General features: G+C 36.9%; 1 protein-coding gene across 3 annotated transcripts in view; it reads left to right on the forward strand.

Annotated features, from left to right (window-relative positions):
• kcc (solute carrier family 12 member kcc) overlaps window positions 1–18999 on the forward strand; it is a 63749-nt gene that overhangs the window by 23479 nt on the left and 21271 nt on the right. The window contains exon 1 of one of the 3 annotated variants that reach the window (XM_066391147.1): window positions 1022–1253. The exons of the other annotated variants lie outside the window; for them this stretch is intronic. Coding sequence (XP_066247244.1) covers window positions 1112–1253 — 142 coding nt within the window. The 5' untranslated portion in view covers window positions 1022–1111. Of the gene's footprint in view, window positions 1–1021; window positions 1254–18999 lie in introns of those variants that run through there. 3 annotated transcript variants of the gene reach the window in all.

The following is an 18999-nucleotide window of genomic DNA, read 5'->3' on the forward strand; positions in this document are numbered from 1 at the left end:
TTATTGAAGGGGAAACTTGTTCCCATTTATTTTTGTAATTAATTGAAGTATGATATATCAAAAATTGATGCCGAGGCTAAAAGTTTTAGGGTAGATGCCACATTAATAAATATTAGAATTAAGAATTTAGAATGGTAAATAATTATTGAAAGGGGTGAAAATAACAGTGCGTATTTAGAGATAGTGCAATGAGCTAAATTAACCTTTAATTTTAATATTATAATAAACAGAACAATTTACTTTTCCTTTTTCATTTCTAATTCGTTCATTTATTTCGGCCACAAAGCTGTTCCGATAAAAATCTATTAATTAATCAGAGTATGATACGTCAGAAGTTGTTCTTAAGTTTTCGGAAACAACATTACCTAATATCAGAATTAAATATTTAGAGTGATACATTATTAAAAGGGGTGAAAATGAAAGAGAATATTTAGGGATGGTGGAATGCACTAAATTTGGGAGTTCTCTGTACTTGCAACTGGATGCAGGGTTGGATTAGTTTTTTTCGAATTCCAATTCACACATATCAGAGGGTCATTTAAAAAGAGGTCGTCCCTCGGCTGCCTAAGGCCCAGTTTTGCTTCCGAATGGCAAAAACAAAACAAAACATTCGGAAACTGTGGAACGTCCTAAATTCAAAAGTTTTGTCCACCGTTTTAGCAGGACAGTATTCCTGCTATAATAGGCGATGCTTCGGATAAACAGCTGGATATACGCAAATACTCCCTAAAGTTTCGTAAAAGCATTTCTAAGGTTGTACATAATTGCTCTTTGGCTATTTTAGCATGTGACCTTTATGGGGTCAACTTTGTCGAAAAAAGTGAGTGAGGGGTGCTACATAAATAGCGTGGAAGTTACGTGTGAAGATGACGGGCCGATTTTCTAGAGAGATTTAGAGAAAGATGCGGTCCTGCTTGAACTTAATGGGAGTTTCGGGCTCCCGGGATCGACGGGGTTGGTCCTACTATGTGAGGCTGCGCCGCTCTCGTAGATTTCATCTGAAACTGCTCCGGCAGTTCAGTCCGTAGTCCGCGTGTCGCGGGATTGTTGGTCCAGAAAGGGCCTTAAAACATCGCCAACAGCATCCCTAACCTCCTTCCGGTGCGGTGGGATGTCCAGCGGCGTCGACGACGGAAATCTGCGCCCCACGGAGGCTGAGAATCCTTGCAATGGCGAGGAAAAACAGTCTCCGGTTGCCGATGGACACTGCTCGCCCACCACGGATACCAACGAATCCAAGACCACCCCTAAAGGTATTTTTCCATCCAGTTTTGCGTTTTAAGAGCGCGCCAATCCAGACTGTCTCGCGCCATCTCATGGCTTTTCACTGGCTCTACAGCGGACCAACAAAGAAGGAAACTTTGATTTTTTCACTTGTTTTGGACCTGTGCATAACTTGAAAGTGTATGACACACACCTTTTTATAAATGTTGTTTCAACCTTAAAAATTGTCCTCATTGATGAGGTTTTTTTTTAGTTGGAGGTTCTGTGTGATGAACTGATAAATAGCTCTCGAACAATAAACAGTATGAGTAATAGTCAGGGCCCTAACAAGAGGAAGTGTTCTTAAACGTTCTTTTTCCTGAAAGAAGTTCACATGGACAGGAAAATAGCTTATAATAAAAAATTGGTTTGTGGGAAAAATTCTTTGGAGCTAAATAAGCCTTCCACCTACCTGCCCTCTATTGTCGGCTTTAGAGAACTTTTAAGCAAAGCATAGACTACACATTTAGGTTATCGATTCAAGCTAGCTTACGCCTTGTCGCACACCCCGCCCTTCCATAGGCGTTTAGATCCTGTTGTAGCTAACCTAGATCCTGGTGGGTTTGCCACATTGCCAGACTTATTAATATTTACGCCGGATTAGAGGATGTATTCCCGCAAAGATATTTGCATTATCCTGTTCCGGAGATGTGACAACTGTCCTTTTAATAAGGAACGTTTATAATGTCTGGATTTCTGCTACAGTCACGTGTTGATGCCATGTAAGGGATTCATTCCTTTTTCTGTAACCACAACATGTTTCGGTTGAGGATTTATTATTGGCAGCAATGTATTGTGTTAAGACAAGAGATCGGAATTGCCAAATAATCGAGAATTTGCTTGTTAGTAAATTAGTCTTCAGACTCTATTTCAGATGTAACTACATCAGAATTTGCAAATTCTACAAAATTTTAAACACATAAATCGAGAAGTTCATAATTGATACTTGCTGCATTTAGAGCTAAATTATTGATGTTTCGCTAAGCTTAGCTAGGGCCAAAAGTCTTGCTAAGTCGGAAAGAGAAACTTGCCATTGGATCGTTGCTTCGTTTTCATGGAAACTATGCTTCAGCGAAAATCGCTAGCACTTAAATATTTTTACTTTTAGTTTTTTTAAATTATTGACAATAATTCCCTATACCTACTTCAATATTTTGAATGTATATGCAATATGTAAAAAATCGGTTATGAGTGTTTGGAAATCTTGGTTGCCGTAAGAGATCGGTGTTGGTTAATGGGAAAAGTTTTAGAATGTTTTATGAACGCAGAGAGAAAAACTTTAGTGAAAATAAATTTATTCTACCTCTTTCTGTTTTTCAGAAAATTTAACAAATCTGAATCTCTGCACTTTAGAATTTCCCTGCTGTTCTTGAATAAAACTAAGTGTTTTAAAAAAAATTATATTATGATTACTCTTCGAGTAAAATTTGTGATTGGAAAGTTCTGATGATCACAATCTTGCCTCTCATTTTGGTCCTAAAATTAGTTTTTTTTAATGCTACAGCCCTTCAATTATTTTAGATCCTGAATGTCCTAATCAAGTGGCACATTCCTGCTATATAGGACGTACATGCTTTCGTGATCAGAACTTCAGGAATTGTTAGAAAAGAATATTTTAAGGTGCACGGGTTGTTCTTACAAACATTTAGTTTTTGAGATACAGGATAATTTTTTTTTAATTACTAAAGTTTTATAGCATTGCAAATCAAATTTCTATGATATCTATGTGCTTTATGATATCTGTATTATATCTGTGACTGATGTCCACTGCCCAGGTGCAAACAGCTTAATGGCAATAAATCAAAAATCAGGTGTGCAGCGAAACCACGTTATAAACGAAAAAATATTTTTTAGGGAATTTTGGTCTCTATTTCAATGACCCATTCTTTATTTTTTTCCTATGATTATTTTCTCTATAGGATTATTATGGCAAATTCTATTTGCAGTTGAGTGCAAACTTGATGTGTTCCCATTTATTTTTACTGAATGTAAGTAAATGGAGTGGAATACACAAGTTTTGCACTGAACAATAAATGGAATATTAGTACCTACTCAGTATTTATACCTCCGCCACTGGTTAACCTGGTGAGCCAATATCGTTAACTTTTTAACACTTTGTGGGAACATAAAATACAGAAAAAGTAAAATTTTCAGAGATCATGTGAATTTCCATAAAATGCTCTGGACTCTCATAGTAATTGATATTTTCATAGACGTAGAATCCATTTGGGGTACAATGTATAGATGCAGGCTGAGTTAATATATATTCTAACAGAATTTTATCATCTATTAAAATCCGATTTCACGGAATATTTATCATACAAACGATGTATTGGAAAAATTTTCCTCTTTGTCTCCACTTAACGAACCCTGCATCGTTTAACCGGTCTTTTACAGTTGTGTTTTCCGATTATGTATCAGATTTAGGGTTATACAACTCAACCCTAAATTTTCATCAACACAGCTTTTTTGGGTCAAATCGAACATTTTTATAATGAAAAATACCATACATTTAATTAAACCTTAGGTATATTGTGTAGGTATATTTTAACTAAAAAATGTCACATACTATCTTTGGGCTTAGGTCAATAATCCACAGACCTAGAAGTTCTTATTAATGGAAGATTCCAAAGTCAGTGAATGGAAGAAATTGAATACAAATATTTGCAAGGAACGTATTATAGTCCCCCATATAGAAGTTTGTTTTTGTTCCTATTTTACATACAATAACAAGATTGCTCTATTGTTAGCAAAGAATGGGGGTGTTTCTGTTTGTTCAGCGAATTCGGTCACTCCAGAATCACTTACCTCGGTTCCCTGGGGCACAATAGTTGATACGGATATGTCAGGCTTTCTTATAAGGGTGCTTTCATATAATGTTTAATATGGACCTTTATGCAAGATTCTCTTGCTGGGAAGTGATGTAGGAGAAATTTCCGTTTCCCTTTTAATCCTCCACTAATTGGTGTGGAGGAACTAAGCAAAAAGGTAAAATACAATAGTTCGAGTTTGAGAGCAAATATGCATTTCCTCCTAACGCGAAAGGTCTGTCCAGCCCAATTAAGCCATTAGCAAACCGCGTTGAAGTTTTTTACTTGACTGCTGCTGGTTTACGTATTCTCTACTGAGAACAATTAGGGCATTTTCACGTTTTACACTTTGTGGAAAAACATCATTTAATATTAGGATATTCATGTAGGTATTACAATTAACTTTCCATGGTGATGATTCGCAGAGAGATCCAAATTGGTGGTTCAGTTTGGAAACATTTTCCCCAAGCAGCGAAATCAGGGAAAACTGTCACGGATAAATTCTACATCATCATTGGCATCGTGGAAGAAACTCCTGGAAACTTTAACGAGTTGTTATGTTTGACGGCAAATTCAATTGGCTGGAAAGCAAAGTTGAGTTTGTCAGCTTTTCGTAATGGTTAATCCATAACTTTACGCGATAAGAGACAACAAAAACAACAATATATTTCTCAATTTAATTCGAATCCAAAAATAGGTCTTTTTAATTTAATGGTATTTACATACACGCAACCTCTGGAACAAGATAATCGCCCCCATAACGTAAATTTTTTAGAAGAACGTGGAATGGAGCACGGAAATGGAATTGTCTATACTGGATAAAACGCGAGGTCGCTTATTAACAGGTGTAGGGTAAGAATAAATGACGTAATAAGGGATCGTTACTTTGCGATGAGAGTCGTTTCTCAAAAAGATTTAGAATTTGAGCCATCATTTGACTCCAGAGCAAACTGAAGAGCGATGTAGTAGCAATTTTATGAAATTTTAATTTTAGATCGTCGGTTTTAACCTACATATCCATCTAGTTTGCTACTCGGAACTTTTATAATTGGGCTGTCGGTTACAAGGATATCCGGCAAAACTTTTTAAAAAGCCAAATGTAGGGAAGACGATCCGGAATGTTGGGGTAAAATAGGAGGTCTGGTCTCGAGGCTTGTTGGGTTAAATTGAGAATGTAGATATTCAAAGACAAAAGGCAACTAACATTAAAATGTTTGTTATTTACTATTTTGCTGCGGGCGATGGTTAGAAATTCCGAGCGCCACATCTCATTCTATTGTGGCGCCATCTGTTTTGCCTTACTGACTTTACGTGCTTTGACATTACCTTGGCTTTGATCTTGGTGACGATCAACTGTTTTAGTAAGGGAGTTTATGACTTGTTAGATTAGCAGGAGCGTTAATTCATGTTCAATCATGTAAATCCTTCGTGTACTGATTAGGAGCTCAAGTGAAAATTTACTGTTACGAAATCTCATCAAAAAAACTTTCGAGTTAAACTTTATATGATAATACCCGTGAAGGTTTAATCCCTTCATCTCTTAAGCCCTTCACAATGATTTTGGCTAATTATAAAGCATCCATTATTCCTTGAATATCTTACCTGTTGTAACGGCCATACATTTACCTTGAATCACGCGGGATTAAGAGGATTTAATATTTAATCATCTATGGCATCTCAAAGTAGTCTTGACTCCTTTGAGCGAAAGTGGTCAGATTAATTCCTTTGAAGTCAAAAACGTTCTCTCCACTCTTCTTAATATTTTCAGATCACGGGCGCTCCCCGAGGATTCCGCAGAACGGCAAAATTTCCCTGTCCATTTTGCATTATTTTTGCACGACTTTTGAATTTTTAAGAGACGAGATCTTATAACACGTTTAAGTCTTTATCCGAGTTAAATTGAACGAACGGTGCAAGGTGCAAGCTTGCGAAATATTTACACACGCTGGTTAACCTTCAAAAAGCGGATCAATGAAGGCTTAAGCTTGGAATCCGTAAAAAGTGGTTATCTCCTCTATCGATATTCCGCCGTAGAGAAAAGTGGATAGGAGTGTTTCTCTATTTGAGATAAGGCCGGAAAAGCAGTTTACTGAGGACATAGAATAGCTTAAAATGGCTCTCCATTTCCTATGTATCACCCTGTATCATGGAGCATAAAGGTTTATTTAATTCTCTCTGCTCAAGGCCCAGAATATAATTAAATATCCATGATTGCAATAATAATTAATTTTAGTAGAGGCAATAAAATGGCTGTGAACAATGTTGCTTCCGGAGGCTGCAAAAACAATATAACTGGGTGGTATCTCTAAATACACACGTGGGACCCAGATTGAATAAAAAGAACTTAGCTTAATTGCTAATATTTAATGAATTTTTGTTTTCTGCATCAGACTTGATTCTATACTTAAATTACGCAGCGTTCGAACTATTAATATCCTTCCGATCTTTGGAATATCGGATCATCATAAAGAAAACAATAAGCGGAATTTTCCATGTTGCAACATTTGCAAATAGAGCTTGTTACAATAAACGATTGTCGGCCACCCGATAGTTTCGCAAATGCTCGACTTTCTAGAAAGCTGGTATGGGCTAATTGGAATCGACAAACCCGAAAGATGTAATTAAGGAAAATTGATTGGCTGGCAGCAGTCATCGGGCACGATGAATAAACTACAGTTTTGCGGGAATCGGAAAGGGAATGGTTGGGAGATGCACGTGGGAACACGGCCTTATGGGTGCCCACTTAAGCGTGATCCCCGGATCTTTCTCAAGAAGAAACTCGAAGCAGTCTTGGGTGGGATGGTCGTCAGAGGTTAAAACTGAACGTTTGAGGATAGGGGCGAGTGCTGCCAACCCTGAGTAACAGGGACGTAAACTTTGTAACGTCTCAATCCGCGACAATCTCTGCAAGTTTGGAATAACGAGAACCTCGTAACCTTCCGGGTCGGCAGGTAAAGGTCTAAATTATTACCTATTTGTTGAGCGAGCGTAGTGCTAGGGTTCCCATGATGGGCTCAATCGAAAAAAGCATTTCGACTCCCCAGCATCGTGAATCTGGGGCGCAACCCTAAACCCTGATTAAAACCAGGCCAGTAGGGCGAGACCTATTTTTCTACCTAAAGACGCGTATAGACATGCAATAGAACCTCGTATCGCAACATTGCCTCGCAACAAGTATGGACGACATTGTGTAATAGCATCGCGTAATATTGTAATATTGAGGAGTCCTATGGATTATTGGTATCTCGCCGTTACATTAAATAAACTATACGCGTTGGTATTGCACCACTTCTTTGCATATCTGGACAAAACATAGTTGTGAACTTTTTTCGTTACTGATGTGAATTTTATTCTGTTAATTTTGATCGAACACTAATATGTTCTGCTTATATGATGCGCGAGTATGTTGTTACGCATAAATTTTAACCACATCGTAACATCCATGCGTAACAAGGAAGTGGTGCAGGGGTTGCTGCGATACGATGTTATGTTACGTATCTGCGCGCGCCCTAAGACGTAAAATTCAGGTGGCAAACTGACGACAGAACTGGGGCTCAAATTGAGTTAACCTGAACTAACCTGGACTTTTGTGACAGGTTACGAAATTCTCTTGCATGTGGAGAGTGAAAACGATAAAGGGATCAATAGTTGCGCCAAGCTGGGAAGGCCATTCTGGGCAGTTTGATAAGAATTCTGCAATGAATTATTAAAATTTTTCTTATGTAAAATCGAATATTTTTAACTTTCGCTCACGGTTCACAGGACGTTATCACACGGACAAGTTAGATAGAGTCGTAGTGCATTTTTTACGACTTTAAGCCCAAGAAGTAATAAGCTGATTTTAAGCCACTATCCGGTGCGCCGAAAGATGAACTATAGGGTAAGCACACTCTCATATACATATGTTTAAAAAGATTGTAACAATTTACTTGTCCATCGCACAAGCAATAAAATTCGGGAAGACGATTGTGAAGACAGAAAAGTTAGTTTTCAAAGAAAAAGACTCTCACAGCAACGGTCTTTTCTGAAGGAAGAAAAAGACGAAGAAGGGGATATATGTATCTACAGGGTAATGGAAATAGTGTCATGTTGTGAAAGAACTTTCATCTTTAGTAATTTAGCTTTTGTCGAGGCAGCTTTGAATTTTATTATGTAAATTAAAGTAGTGAGTAACCAGACTTGAAAGATGCAATTAAGGGAAATTTACCGACTGGAAGGAATCATTAAGAATGATAAACAAAATACAGTTTTTCGATTCAAGTGTCTAACAAGGTCCTTCATTATGGAAGAAAACTTTAATTTTAAAGCAGTGGGCAGATTGGTGTAGGATCCTTTGGCGACGGTAGTCTCGCTACCGGCTCCAAACCTTTTATTTTCAGGAAATCACGAAGTTACATGAGCAAATTCCCAGAATCGAGAAAAAGAAAGCCGAAGTTATATTTTCCTTTAAATCTAGCTTTCTGTTACATTCAGCCATTTCGAGAACAACCAAAAGTCACACCTTGACCATATGTTTTCGGGAAAATTTTTACTTTTTATAAAATACCGAATTTTTCGTGGAAAAAATTAATTATGCCCAAAAGATGTCGGAACCATCGAACTCGAAATTTTGAGAATTCGTAAAATACTTGACTCGAAATTACATTATAATATTAATATCGGATTATTCTTAGATTTGGGTGCTAATGATTCAAAACTTGTTTAGTTTCAGCATAGGGCATGCAGGATAAGAGGGCGAGGAAAAATTAATTGATATACTCACATGTAGGTAGTACCATTTAAGATAAGAGCTACGGCAGCCTTTTTTTGGACACATACTAGAGGGTGTCATCGTTTACACTGCTTACAAATGTGTATAAAAAGGCTTACAGAGTAAAAAGTAATGCACAGAATGTGTATTATACGGTAACTAAAGTCCTTAATTTTCAATAGCAGCTTTGTTCGGCTGAAATAATTAGCTCATTTTGTATACAATAAAATTAATTCGGAACAACGAACTATCTGATATACATTAATTTATGCAAATAATTTTAATTATCCGGAAAATATATTCGCTTATTGTTCTACGAATTTTTTGCACCGTTTTATGTTTACTCCACTGGAATTATTTAGAGGCTGATGCTCTTTTATGCATATCAAATTTCATAAACTAGGTAGGTATAACTTTTTTAATAACCGATTGCTCGAGGGAGCGATACTATCTGCTTTGTGCTGAAACTATCGTTTCTAAATTACCTTTTAGCCAAGTTTGTTAAAATGTAACTCCGGAAAGAAAATGCCTCAAAAGGAAATTGCTTTTAATATCAGGGAGTGATAATGTAGGGATGATCAGTTGTTCTAAATATCGTGAGAATGCAAAAATTCAGCTCAAACGAGGCGTGAAACCAAGAGAGATCAATACCGTTATCTGACCATTGCCGGTTAAGCCTGGTCGAAAATACTGATAACTTATTTAGGGAGAATTGCCTACAATAAAACGAGAGACTATCCGCTGTAATTAAATATAGACCGAACAAAAGGGAAATGTTTCTAGTTTGGAAGACACACGATGAAAAAGGTCTGGATACAGTTATTTTTGGAAAACCTTTTCATGAAATGGAGCGACGTCGTTTGGAGCCATAAATATTACGTATTATGTTTTACGAAAGGAGAAGGAAAAACAAAGGACGCTTGTTGGGATAAAAGATAAAGCAATAAAAATACTCAAACAATGAAAAAATTAATTAAAATTATCTCTAAATATAGACAAACAGTTAAGCAAGTCAGTTTCGCTTTAATGCTATTGTTTTAGGGTTTATAAATTGAGGGCTGAATAGTTATGGCTAAAACCGTCATTATTTTTTTAGACGTTGTTATTCTAAGCCTCGTTTCAAACAAGCTGTGCGAGTGATCATAAATCCGCAAGAAATTGGTTCAATTCAATTCAGGAATATGAATCCGAATAAATTAAGGGGAAAAAGTTTCCGTGTTCCTTTTTCTTTGCCTTTTCCGAAGGCGAATCGATAAACTCGCAAAAACATGATAGACGTCTTATTATGTAACTGTACTGCAATAAAATTAAGCTTGTCCCACATCTCAAATGCAGCTAGAAAGGTTTCGAATTCGCCCAGGTAATGTCCTGACAAACATTTATCAAAAGAAATCTTGCACGGGAAACGCCGAAGCGCGGCAAAGGAACGCTATAGAGAGATTTTTCCACTTCCAGAGTATGCTGAACCTTTATAACTTTCAATATAGAGACATGTTTGTTAGCTCTAGATTTACATCCTGTAGGAAGACTTATGAATAGACTTAATTTGGCTGGTTAGTGAAAGTGGGAATTGCTTCAGACTCACAAGGCATTGAAAAGCTCATGAAAACATATTCAAACGTGGGAAAAATGTATAAAGAATTATAAGTGTGATGTCCTTCAGTCTGAAGTGATTACATGTCAGAGACCCGGGGCTTTATTCTCATGTGTGGTGTCAGAATATCCCGGAGAAAATACTTATTGTTGATTTAACAACCTCAACAAACTCGTGAGATTTTGTCTCGGCTGATTTGAGCTAAGTGAGATTAATCTCCCCGAAGTGACAATAAAGAGAACATATGCATAAAAACACAAAATTTTATATTTTTTTGGATATAGAAGGAATACTAAAATAGCAGTACAACTTGGTAAGAACCACATACTCTGTGTCTGTGGACGTCGTCCATGGAATTCGACTTAATTGAGAATACGAGCACGGACAGTACATAATACTCCGAAATTAAGCGTGTTTTGGTAAAAATATGATCCAAACGTAAGGGAACTTCGGGGAAAGGACGCCAGTATGCGTGTAACGCTCATGAGAAAATGTTCAGGTTCTGATGTTAGAATTTCGCAAGAAAAACTCCCGTCTAAATTTCCAGATTTACATAAATCGAAACCATCAACCATTCAAACCTTGGACTGTCTACAAAACCGACTCATATTGGCGCTTTTGTGGCACCCTAAGAGAATCTTGCTTGCTAAATTTTTTTTAAAACACGCATCTTTGTAAATTCAATTCACTTAAAGGATTTCCTTACCATTGTATAGCAACAAATTAAACTGTGCGTTGTAGAGAAGACTTGAGGCTTTTTGATGGCGCCACCCACAATTACGGGATAGCTACAAAAGCCAAGTTGCCAGTTTGAGATTTATCAATCAAATGAGCTACGGGAAACACAGCGATATGTAAATATATATATATAAAATTAAAGGAAAAGTTGCACATCTTGGCAACATCGCGCTAGGGGGTGTTTCAAACAATATAAAGTCTCAATCCTTTAGCCCGTCAAACATTGGAGGTACCCATATAAAAGCATATTTTATGCCAGTATGTGGGTAGCATGTGTGGCTATTCATTCAATATAAGCTTATCAGAATATTCCTGGAAATTCACGGATGACCGACGTATCGAAACGATTCGACATCGTTCTGGAAGTTTCTCCCTAATTTCGCAGCTCCAACCCACGGATATATAGGAGGCCAATGAACCATAAGGTAGTTAAGTATTAAACGCTGTGGTAAAAAAAAGTTTAGAAGTGGAAGTAAAAGTGTTAAAAATAGTTCAAAGCGTTGTTAAAGTGATTGGCATGTTACTAATTATTGCGTTTATGTTTAACTAATTTTTGTTGAGTCTCGCGAAGTTTTATGAGCTGTCTCACTTACCTTCGAACTCGCAAGAAGTGTAGAAGTATCTATAATGGGCAAGAAAATTGCCTTAAAACAAAATTTGAAAATGCGTCACATCTCCAGTTTTCATCAGAGCTCGCTCAGTTTTGGCAGGGATAATTCACCTTATATTGAGTACTTTTGGGATTTTTTTCAAATTTTTCGCAATTGAATTTTCGAAGGTGTAAGGTGAATCGCGGCGAACCTATAAAAATCAAACATGTTTACGGTTATTACGTTTTTTTCTTTTTATTACTTACTGCGCTTAAAGATACTTCGTCGCAAAATTAACGCATACATTTTAAAAGTGAAATATTTCAAATTTAAAATATTTTTTGACCCCTGCATAAACAATCCTTAAAATGTCTTATCACCGTTTTTACAGAGTTGGATGAAGAGAAAATTCTTTTTTTGTGTTAATTATTAGAAAAAACAAAAACACGTTATTTGTGATGATTTATTACTGTTTACTTTTTCACGCGAATGCGTCTTGTGGGCACTTTCATTGCAGCTTCGTACCAATTTTAAGTAAATATGGATGTTAATAGCCAACGCAGTCGCAACTTATCCGTAGAAGAATGCGCAGCAGTTGGCGTTCTTCATGAAGAAGGAAGAAACCAGGTTTACATTGCCCGACGTCTTAATGGTGCACATTCGACAATTAGCCGAGTACTACAGCGGTTTTTTGCAACTGGTACTAACGTTCGAAGACCAGGGCAGGGTCGCAGGAGGATGACTACACCCATTGAAGATCGGTTTTTGAGGCTTCAAGCACTACGTCACATTTGTGATAAGTTTGTGCAATTTTCGTTACTATGCGTTAATTTTGCGGCGAAGCGTACATTGAAAATAGGCTCAGGACGTGCCTTTACCACAACTATATCGTTCTACGTTCTGCAGCTATAACGGAGGTAGTTCAGTTCAAAACACGCTTAAAACTTCGACTTTGAGGATATTTTTTAATTTCCCTACATTAGAATAAGCGGTGAGTAGTTTAGAACTACTCTATAACTACATCGTTATGTGCACAGGACGCTTACTACTTGCGAAGCCATATATCTCTGAATTTTTCAAGTTGTGGAAAGAGTATTGTAGACAAGTTGTTCAAAATACATGCTTCTTACTCATAAAATTTTCCGCTCAAATATACCCAGCTTCCAAGATAAATAAATAGGTATCTGAAACGCCCCTCTTGCCCTGATAGTCTGCCGATACTCTTTTGTGATCCTGGACAAATTTTGTAATGGTATAAGGGACTTTCTGCAAAGAAAGAGATTCATATCGATATCCCCCGAGGAAATGAAGTGAAAAGCGCTTGAATCACTGGTTTTAGTCGATTATGAGGAACAATCGATATTAAGCTTGGACATTGCCACACATGCATTTTCGGCATTCAGGGATATCTGCCTCATCCATAACAAATACACATTTCATTTATTCCTTTTTATTATGTGATGTAAAAGATCTCTAGAGAAAACTTACATTTCCCGCATATGGCGGTAATATCACAAAACCCTTTGCTCTGCCATCCGACCCAAATATATTGCCTTTTTACGCTATTAAAGCATAATAAAACTGGACTTTAAAAGAATTTTATGTCCTCAACCTTTACATTTTATTTATTAGAGAATCATTTTTATCCATTTCGAACTCGAAATACTTCAACCACTCAACAGTTTTATTATGCGAAGGATGGGTACATTTTTCGGTTCAGAAAGTTTTTTAATAAAAACTTCTCGCCACTCCAAGTCTCATATGAAAGGAGGCCACCTTCTTCATGTGGGACGCATTGCAGATATTGGTTAAATAAATATAAAAAGCGTCGAAGCGTCATTAAACCAAAAATAAAGCCGCTGACTGATACGAATCTACAAATAAACGAATATAAATCTTGGTTCGATGGAAATAACATATTTATTGATTGAAGGAGCCACCTACATTGCCCGAGGATTTAATTTCGGAAATGCGCGCTTCAGTCTGAAAAATTTGTTTTTTAAAATAGGTGTGAAAAACTGGATAAAGCGTAAAGTTCACGTTCCCTGGCTTTGGGCGGCATCAAGTACAAATAAAACGCATAGTAATCTTCTATATGTTCTTATCGTGCAAGCCGCGTTGGCAAGTTTTCCCATGCAAAACTTTTGGAGAAGGAAAAATAATATTCATATATGAGTGTCACACTTGATGTATTTCAACTTTGAGCCGTAGTAAATTTGCAAAAGCGACGTGTATAATCCAAAAAAGAGTTGTGTTGATAAAGTTTCACCCCGGGAATATAAATAAACACCCGAATATCGGAGAAAACGTCTTCTAAGTAGGGCAGTAAGAAACTTCTTGTGCTTCTCCGGCAGTTATTTATTTAAGTTAGCTATAACAGTTTGTTGGAGCTATTGTTCTCTGTATATAAAATATGGCGGCATCTAGAAGTCCCCTTTCAGTGGCAAAAAGGCATTAGTATCGAAGTTGCGATAGTTCGTTAGAAGTAACGTTGCCACATAAATGTCTCTCAGAAAATTACAAGCATGGCCTTTCAAGAGCATGATATATGCATTTTTAACATAGTTTGCCATAATTCGTCATAAAGCATGTACGAGCCTGGAAAGGCGACGAATAAATTTCGCCGGCACATGCGAAGATTTATATTTTGCTTCCGTCCCAGCAACTGTACAGTCTCAACGTTTTCAAAAGATTTAGGAAATTGTGTTCGTCATGTGAAGCACTATTATTGGCTTCGAGAACCGCAACGGCCCTTCTAATTATGCATGTTCTTCCTTTGGCCACTTTGTATTTCAAAGAGGACGTCAAAGAAGTAAAAGGTAGTGCATCAACGAAGCGACGGCGTATTATGATGAATTTGCTTTGACGAATTCAATACGAAAATCTACATTTCTAGAACTTGGCTTATTTGCGTTATTCTACAGTTGATTACTTGAGGAATGTGAAATGTACGATGCAAGAACTATAAAACATTATTAAGCATGGAAGTGATGGCGCGACTGAACGAACATGCTGGGAAAGTTTTAAAGCAAATTTGATTTCCAAGTTCTGAGCATGAACTCAAATTCTGTATGGTTTCGTTCGAGCTCCAAAAAGTAAAAAATAGCGGGAAATACCCTGCCTGAGAGACTCAACTTGACTATCAAACATTTGTCTAACTATACGGGGTCCCAAGCATCACGCACATAATTTCATATGCCTTTGAGAACATTGGACGTGATATACCTACATATATGAAATTATCATTCGAAACTAGTATGTCACACGAATACAGGGTGTTAATGCGATTATGGTACGAACTTTGGCGCTAAGCTTCTCTCAATAAATGATGAATAAATATCTACAGTGGCGGCCGTGGGATTAAGAACGCCTGCTTATTTTATTGAAATTGGAATTTGTTGCGAAAATTTAACAACATCGTATGACTCTATGTCCTCAAAGTATCTGTGAGAATCCCGAAGCTTCTATTTTAGAAGAAGTTAGAGAATTCCCTATGTTTTAAGAAAATACTAAATCGGTGCATTTCAAGCATCGATAGAGAGAGGACGCCAAATTAAGAACGCTACTGATTTTTCAGTTTAGCGTATCCATTAGTGATAATTTGTGAAAGTTTTTGTAAGATTTATATTTTGAGAAGTAACTAAATGTAGAAAACAAGGGAAAAATCAAAAAGTCTCCCATTGTTAAGGACTTTAGGTTATTGTTGTTTGTGTAGTTTACTTAGTTAATGTATTCGTACTTCCAGCCCCTAAGTTACGCCCATGTATGTCAGTATTTATAATACTTCGAGGATTCCATGTGGGAACCAGACGACCATACCCATCAGGTTAAAGCGAAGGGTTCCTTGTGGCTGGGAAATACGCTACTTCTCAGTAGAAGCTCTCCAACTTGGACTATTCCTGCGATCTATAATTCGGCGCGCCTGCAATACTCCAATAAAAGTGACTTGTACAGGAATTCACCCGATGGGTGCGATTTATGGCATTAAGCGCCCTCATAACCCATAGCGTCTCTTGGTAGTGGTACGCCCCTGCTTGAAACTCCTCAACTTTAGTACTTAAGAGGCAAGCGGCGCGTTTTTGGGGTCTTTTTTTCTCGGTCGTCGCTCTAATCATGTAAACGTAAACTTAGTTCGTAATCCGCCTATCTAGGCGGACTCCCGATTAGTACTTAGGCCACTTACTTTTTAGGGAAAAACTAATACAGTCCACTTTCGTAAACCGAATTGTTGTTTTCATGGTTTCGTTTATCGAAGGAACCTTAACACCCATCATAATTTAGAGGATTAATTATTAATTTGAGGGCTTCTGTGATATCGTATAAGAACAAGTTAAAATGCTCTAAAACAATCGTTGTTCATGCGATTAAGCAGTTTAAGGAACATGGAACTACACAAAACCTACCACGCAAAAAGAAATGTCGAAAATCGGATCCTGGAAGAGATAGACAAATTGTGCGACTTTCTCGTTGAAATCCCATGATGACAGCGGTTGATATCCAGAAAGAGATTTTTTTCAAAAAATTGTGAAAATAAAAGCTCAGTGTTCCCTTCGAAAAATTAAACCTCGCCGAAATGAACGTCTGAATTTACATAGACGTTTTGCACATAAAAAAACGATTCCTTCGAAGAAAAAGTCGCACGGCTAGAACGCAGTTTGCTAAGGCCCATAAGGCATGTGCTTTATCCTAATGGAAATACGTTTGGTCCGATGAAACGAAAATCAAACTGATGGAATTAAATGAGAGACACTATGTGCGGCGTTCTCCAAGCCAGGACTACAATCCTAGGCACACTGCAATCACAGTGAAACATGGAGGAAGATCGATTCAAGTTTGGGGTTGTTTTTCCTAGTCCGGGATAGGCTCTATTAATAAAATTGAAAGGATTATGAATCAGGTCTAATATGAGAACATTATAGAGACTGTAATGTTACCGAATACCGAAGAGAACTTGCCTGTAATTTGGGAATTTCAGGAAGACAACGATTCAAAGCATACGACAGCTTATGTTCGTATTCGGTTCGATCGGAATTATGTCTCTTTTAAAATGGCCTTCCTGTAGTTCGGATTTTAAGCTGATTGAAAATTGGTGGAACGATGTAAAAAAGGCTTTCAGACAACAAACCATCAAAAATGTTTCAAATTTATCCGACGTTGTTAAGCAAGGGGGTACTCTATTTCTAAGAAACTTTGTCAAGCACTAATTAAGTCTATGTCGAATCGTTATTTGAAAGTAGAGAAGAATAAAGGCTACCCCACTACTTACTAATTATGTTACGTTTTGTTTTTGTTTTTTAACATTCTTATTTGCTTAAATACTTCTTAATTATGGGCTCGAGGAGTTGATCGGCTTTTTATGAAAAAGTGTTTTTTTTTTATTTTCTTAAAATTTCCATTATTAACTTCTCTTAAGATCTAATAAAAATCGTTAAAAAATTATTGTTATTTTTAAAGTTCACTTCCAAGGAATTATGTTTTCTTTTTTTATGTGTCGTTCTTAAGTCTATGGCCGCCACTGTATACAACGAAATGCGTAGAATGCGTACCATTTCCATAATACAGGTAGTTAAATTATATGATAATAAAAATTGTTGCTTAATTAATTTACTGAAAATACCTATTTGCAGATTAGCTTCTGCAAGGTGTACCTTTTTCCGTATAAGTTTATTAAAAAACAAAATCTTTGCAAAAAGCCTAAACCCACCAGATACAAAAAAGTTGTGGCCGTTTAAACTTATGCAATGAATCGAAAATAGCGCCCCATAACGACGGTAATAAATATTCAAAGAAATGAATTCCTCGGTCTAAAACCCCTTGAGTATCAAGTTTTGACAAAAAATGTTTTTAATTAGTTAAACTAATTAAAAACAAAGTGAAAATAAATTTTAAACTTTGATCCCCTGTATCATGGAACTGAGACATTGCCAGAACTTTACCCTTGCAATTTCTAACATGATCACGTAAACACCCTGTAAGTACGTATAACGTGATACGCAAGATATGCTGCAAATAAGATATAACTTACTTTCATGTTATTCGTATAACTGGAACATGAACAACACCTTTTTTACAATGTGACTCTCGTCTCGCATGGATCTGCCCATTCAGTTTTTCTATTCTATTTATATCCCTCGAATGTTATGATCAGATGGCTAAGAAAGTATTTTAGTTGTATACATTACAAATATTCCTAATGGCACATCGATAGAACATAAACGAAATGATACAAGAAATCCCGAACTAACTTTAGATGTTGACTAGTCTCAGTGAGAGCATCAACTCTGTCACTGTGCCAATAATTAATCTTTTTCGTATCACTATCGTCAATCTTTCCCAAAGTGTGAACATTTGAATTCTTCTACGAGATTTTGACATCATGATCAAACAAGCTGAAGTTGCCACTTTTGATCGTTTTTATCGTCAAAAGTCGTTGCCAACGAAGCGGTTGAAACGCATCCAGCAGGAGGGCTGGATGAGTTGGGAGGGGTTGATTCTCTCCGTTGGTATCCTCTAAAGTGAGGTTACTGCAGAAGGTGAGGAATTTTGGTTTTCCCCCGAGTCCTAGAGCTGCTGCGGCTTCACGAGCAGGCACCCGAGCGAAGACTTTCTAGAGGCTCAGTGTGGAGGTCAATTTCTAAACAGGGAGGCTCTGTGTGGAGGTCAACCATACCTACTCGGGAAAACTTGAATGGATTTTAAGTTTACTTCAAACGCGGCAATGGGACAAGTTCAAGTACGGAAAATTGTAGTTAAATTAACAAAATTCGTCGCAAACGATGATATTGCTCTGAATTCATACGATCCACGCAAAATATACATAAATCGCGTATGTTGGTCAAATCAAGCTTTAAACAATTTAAAACAGCGACAATTATGTTTACGTGTTCCAAAGCTACCAGATATCAAAGATTCGCCAGTAGTCATGAAACGAATGCAAAAATCAACTAATTTTTCAAAGTCAGTCAAACTGCGTTTCTCTATAAATTTAAACACGAAAATGAACTAAACCTATCGGAAGCGACGATTTTGCTCTAATATCCGGATCTAATGCGAAAAATAATCGGGAGTACGTAAAAAATAAACTACGTGCACGCAGAAATAAACTACAGGTATGTGTTTACACCGGGCTGTAGTTTATTGCTACGTGCGCGTAGTTTATTTTTTACGATCCTGTGATTACTTTTCACGTGTCCGTATTCATTTTTACGTTTACATATTCAAACATATTATAGAATTAATTATTATTAAATAATG

The sequence above is a fragment of the Euwallacea similis genome, chromosome 6 (genome assembly GCF_039881205.1).
Source record: "Euwallacea similis isolate ESF13 chromosome 6, ESF131.1, whole genome shotgun sequence".
Taxonomy (NCBI): domain Eukaryota; kingdom Metazoa; phylum Arthropoda; class Insecta; order Coleoptera; family Curculionidae; genus Euwallacea; species Euwallacea similis.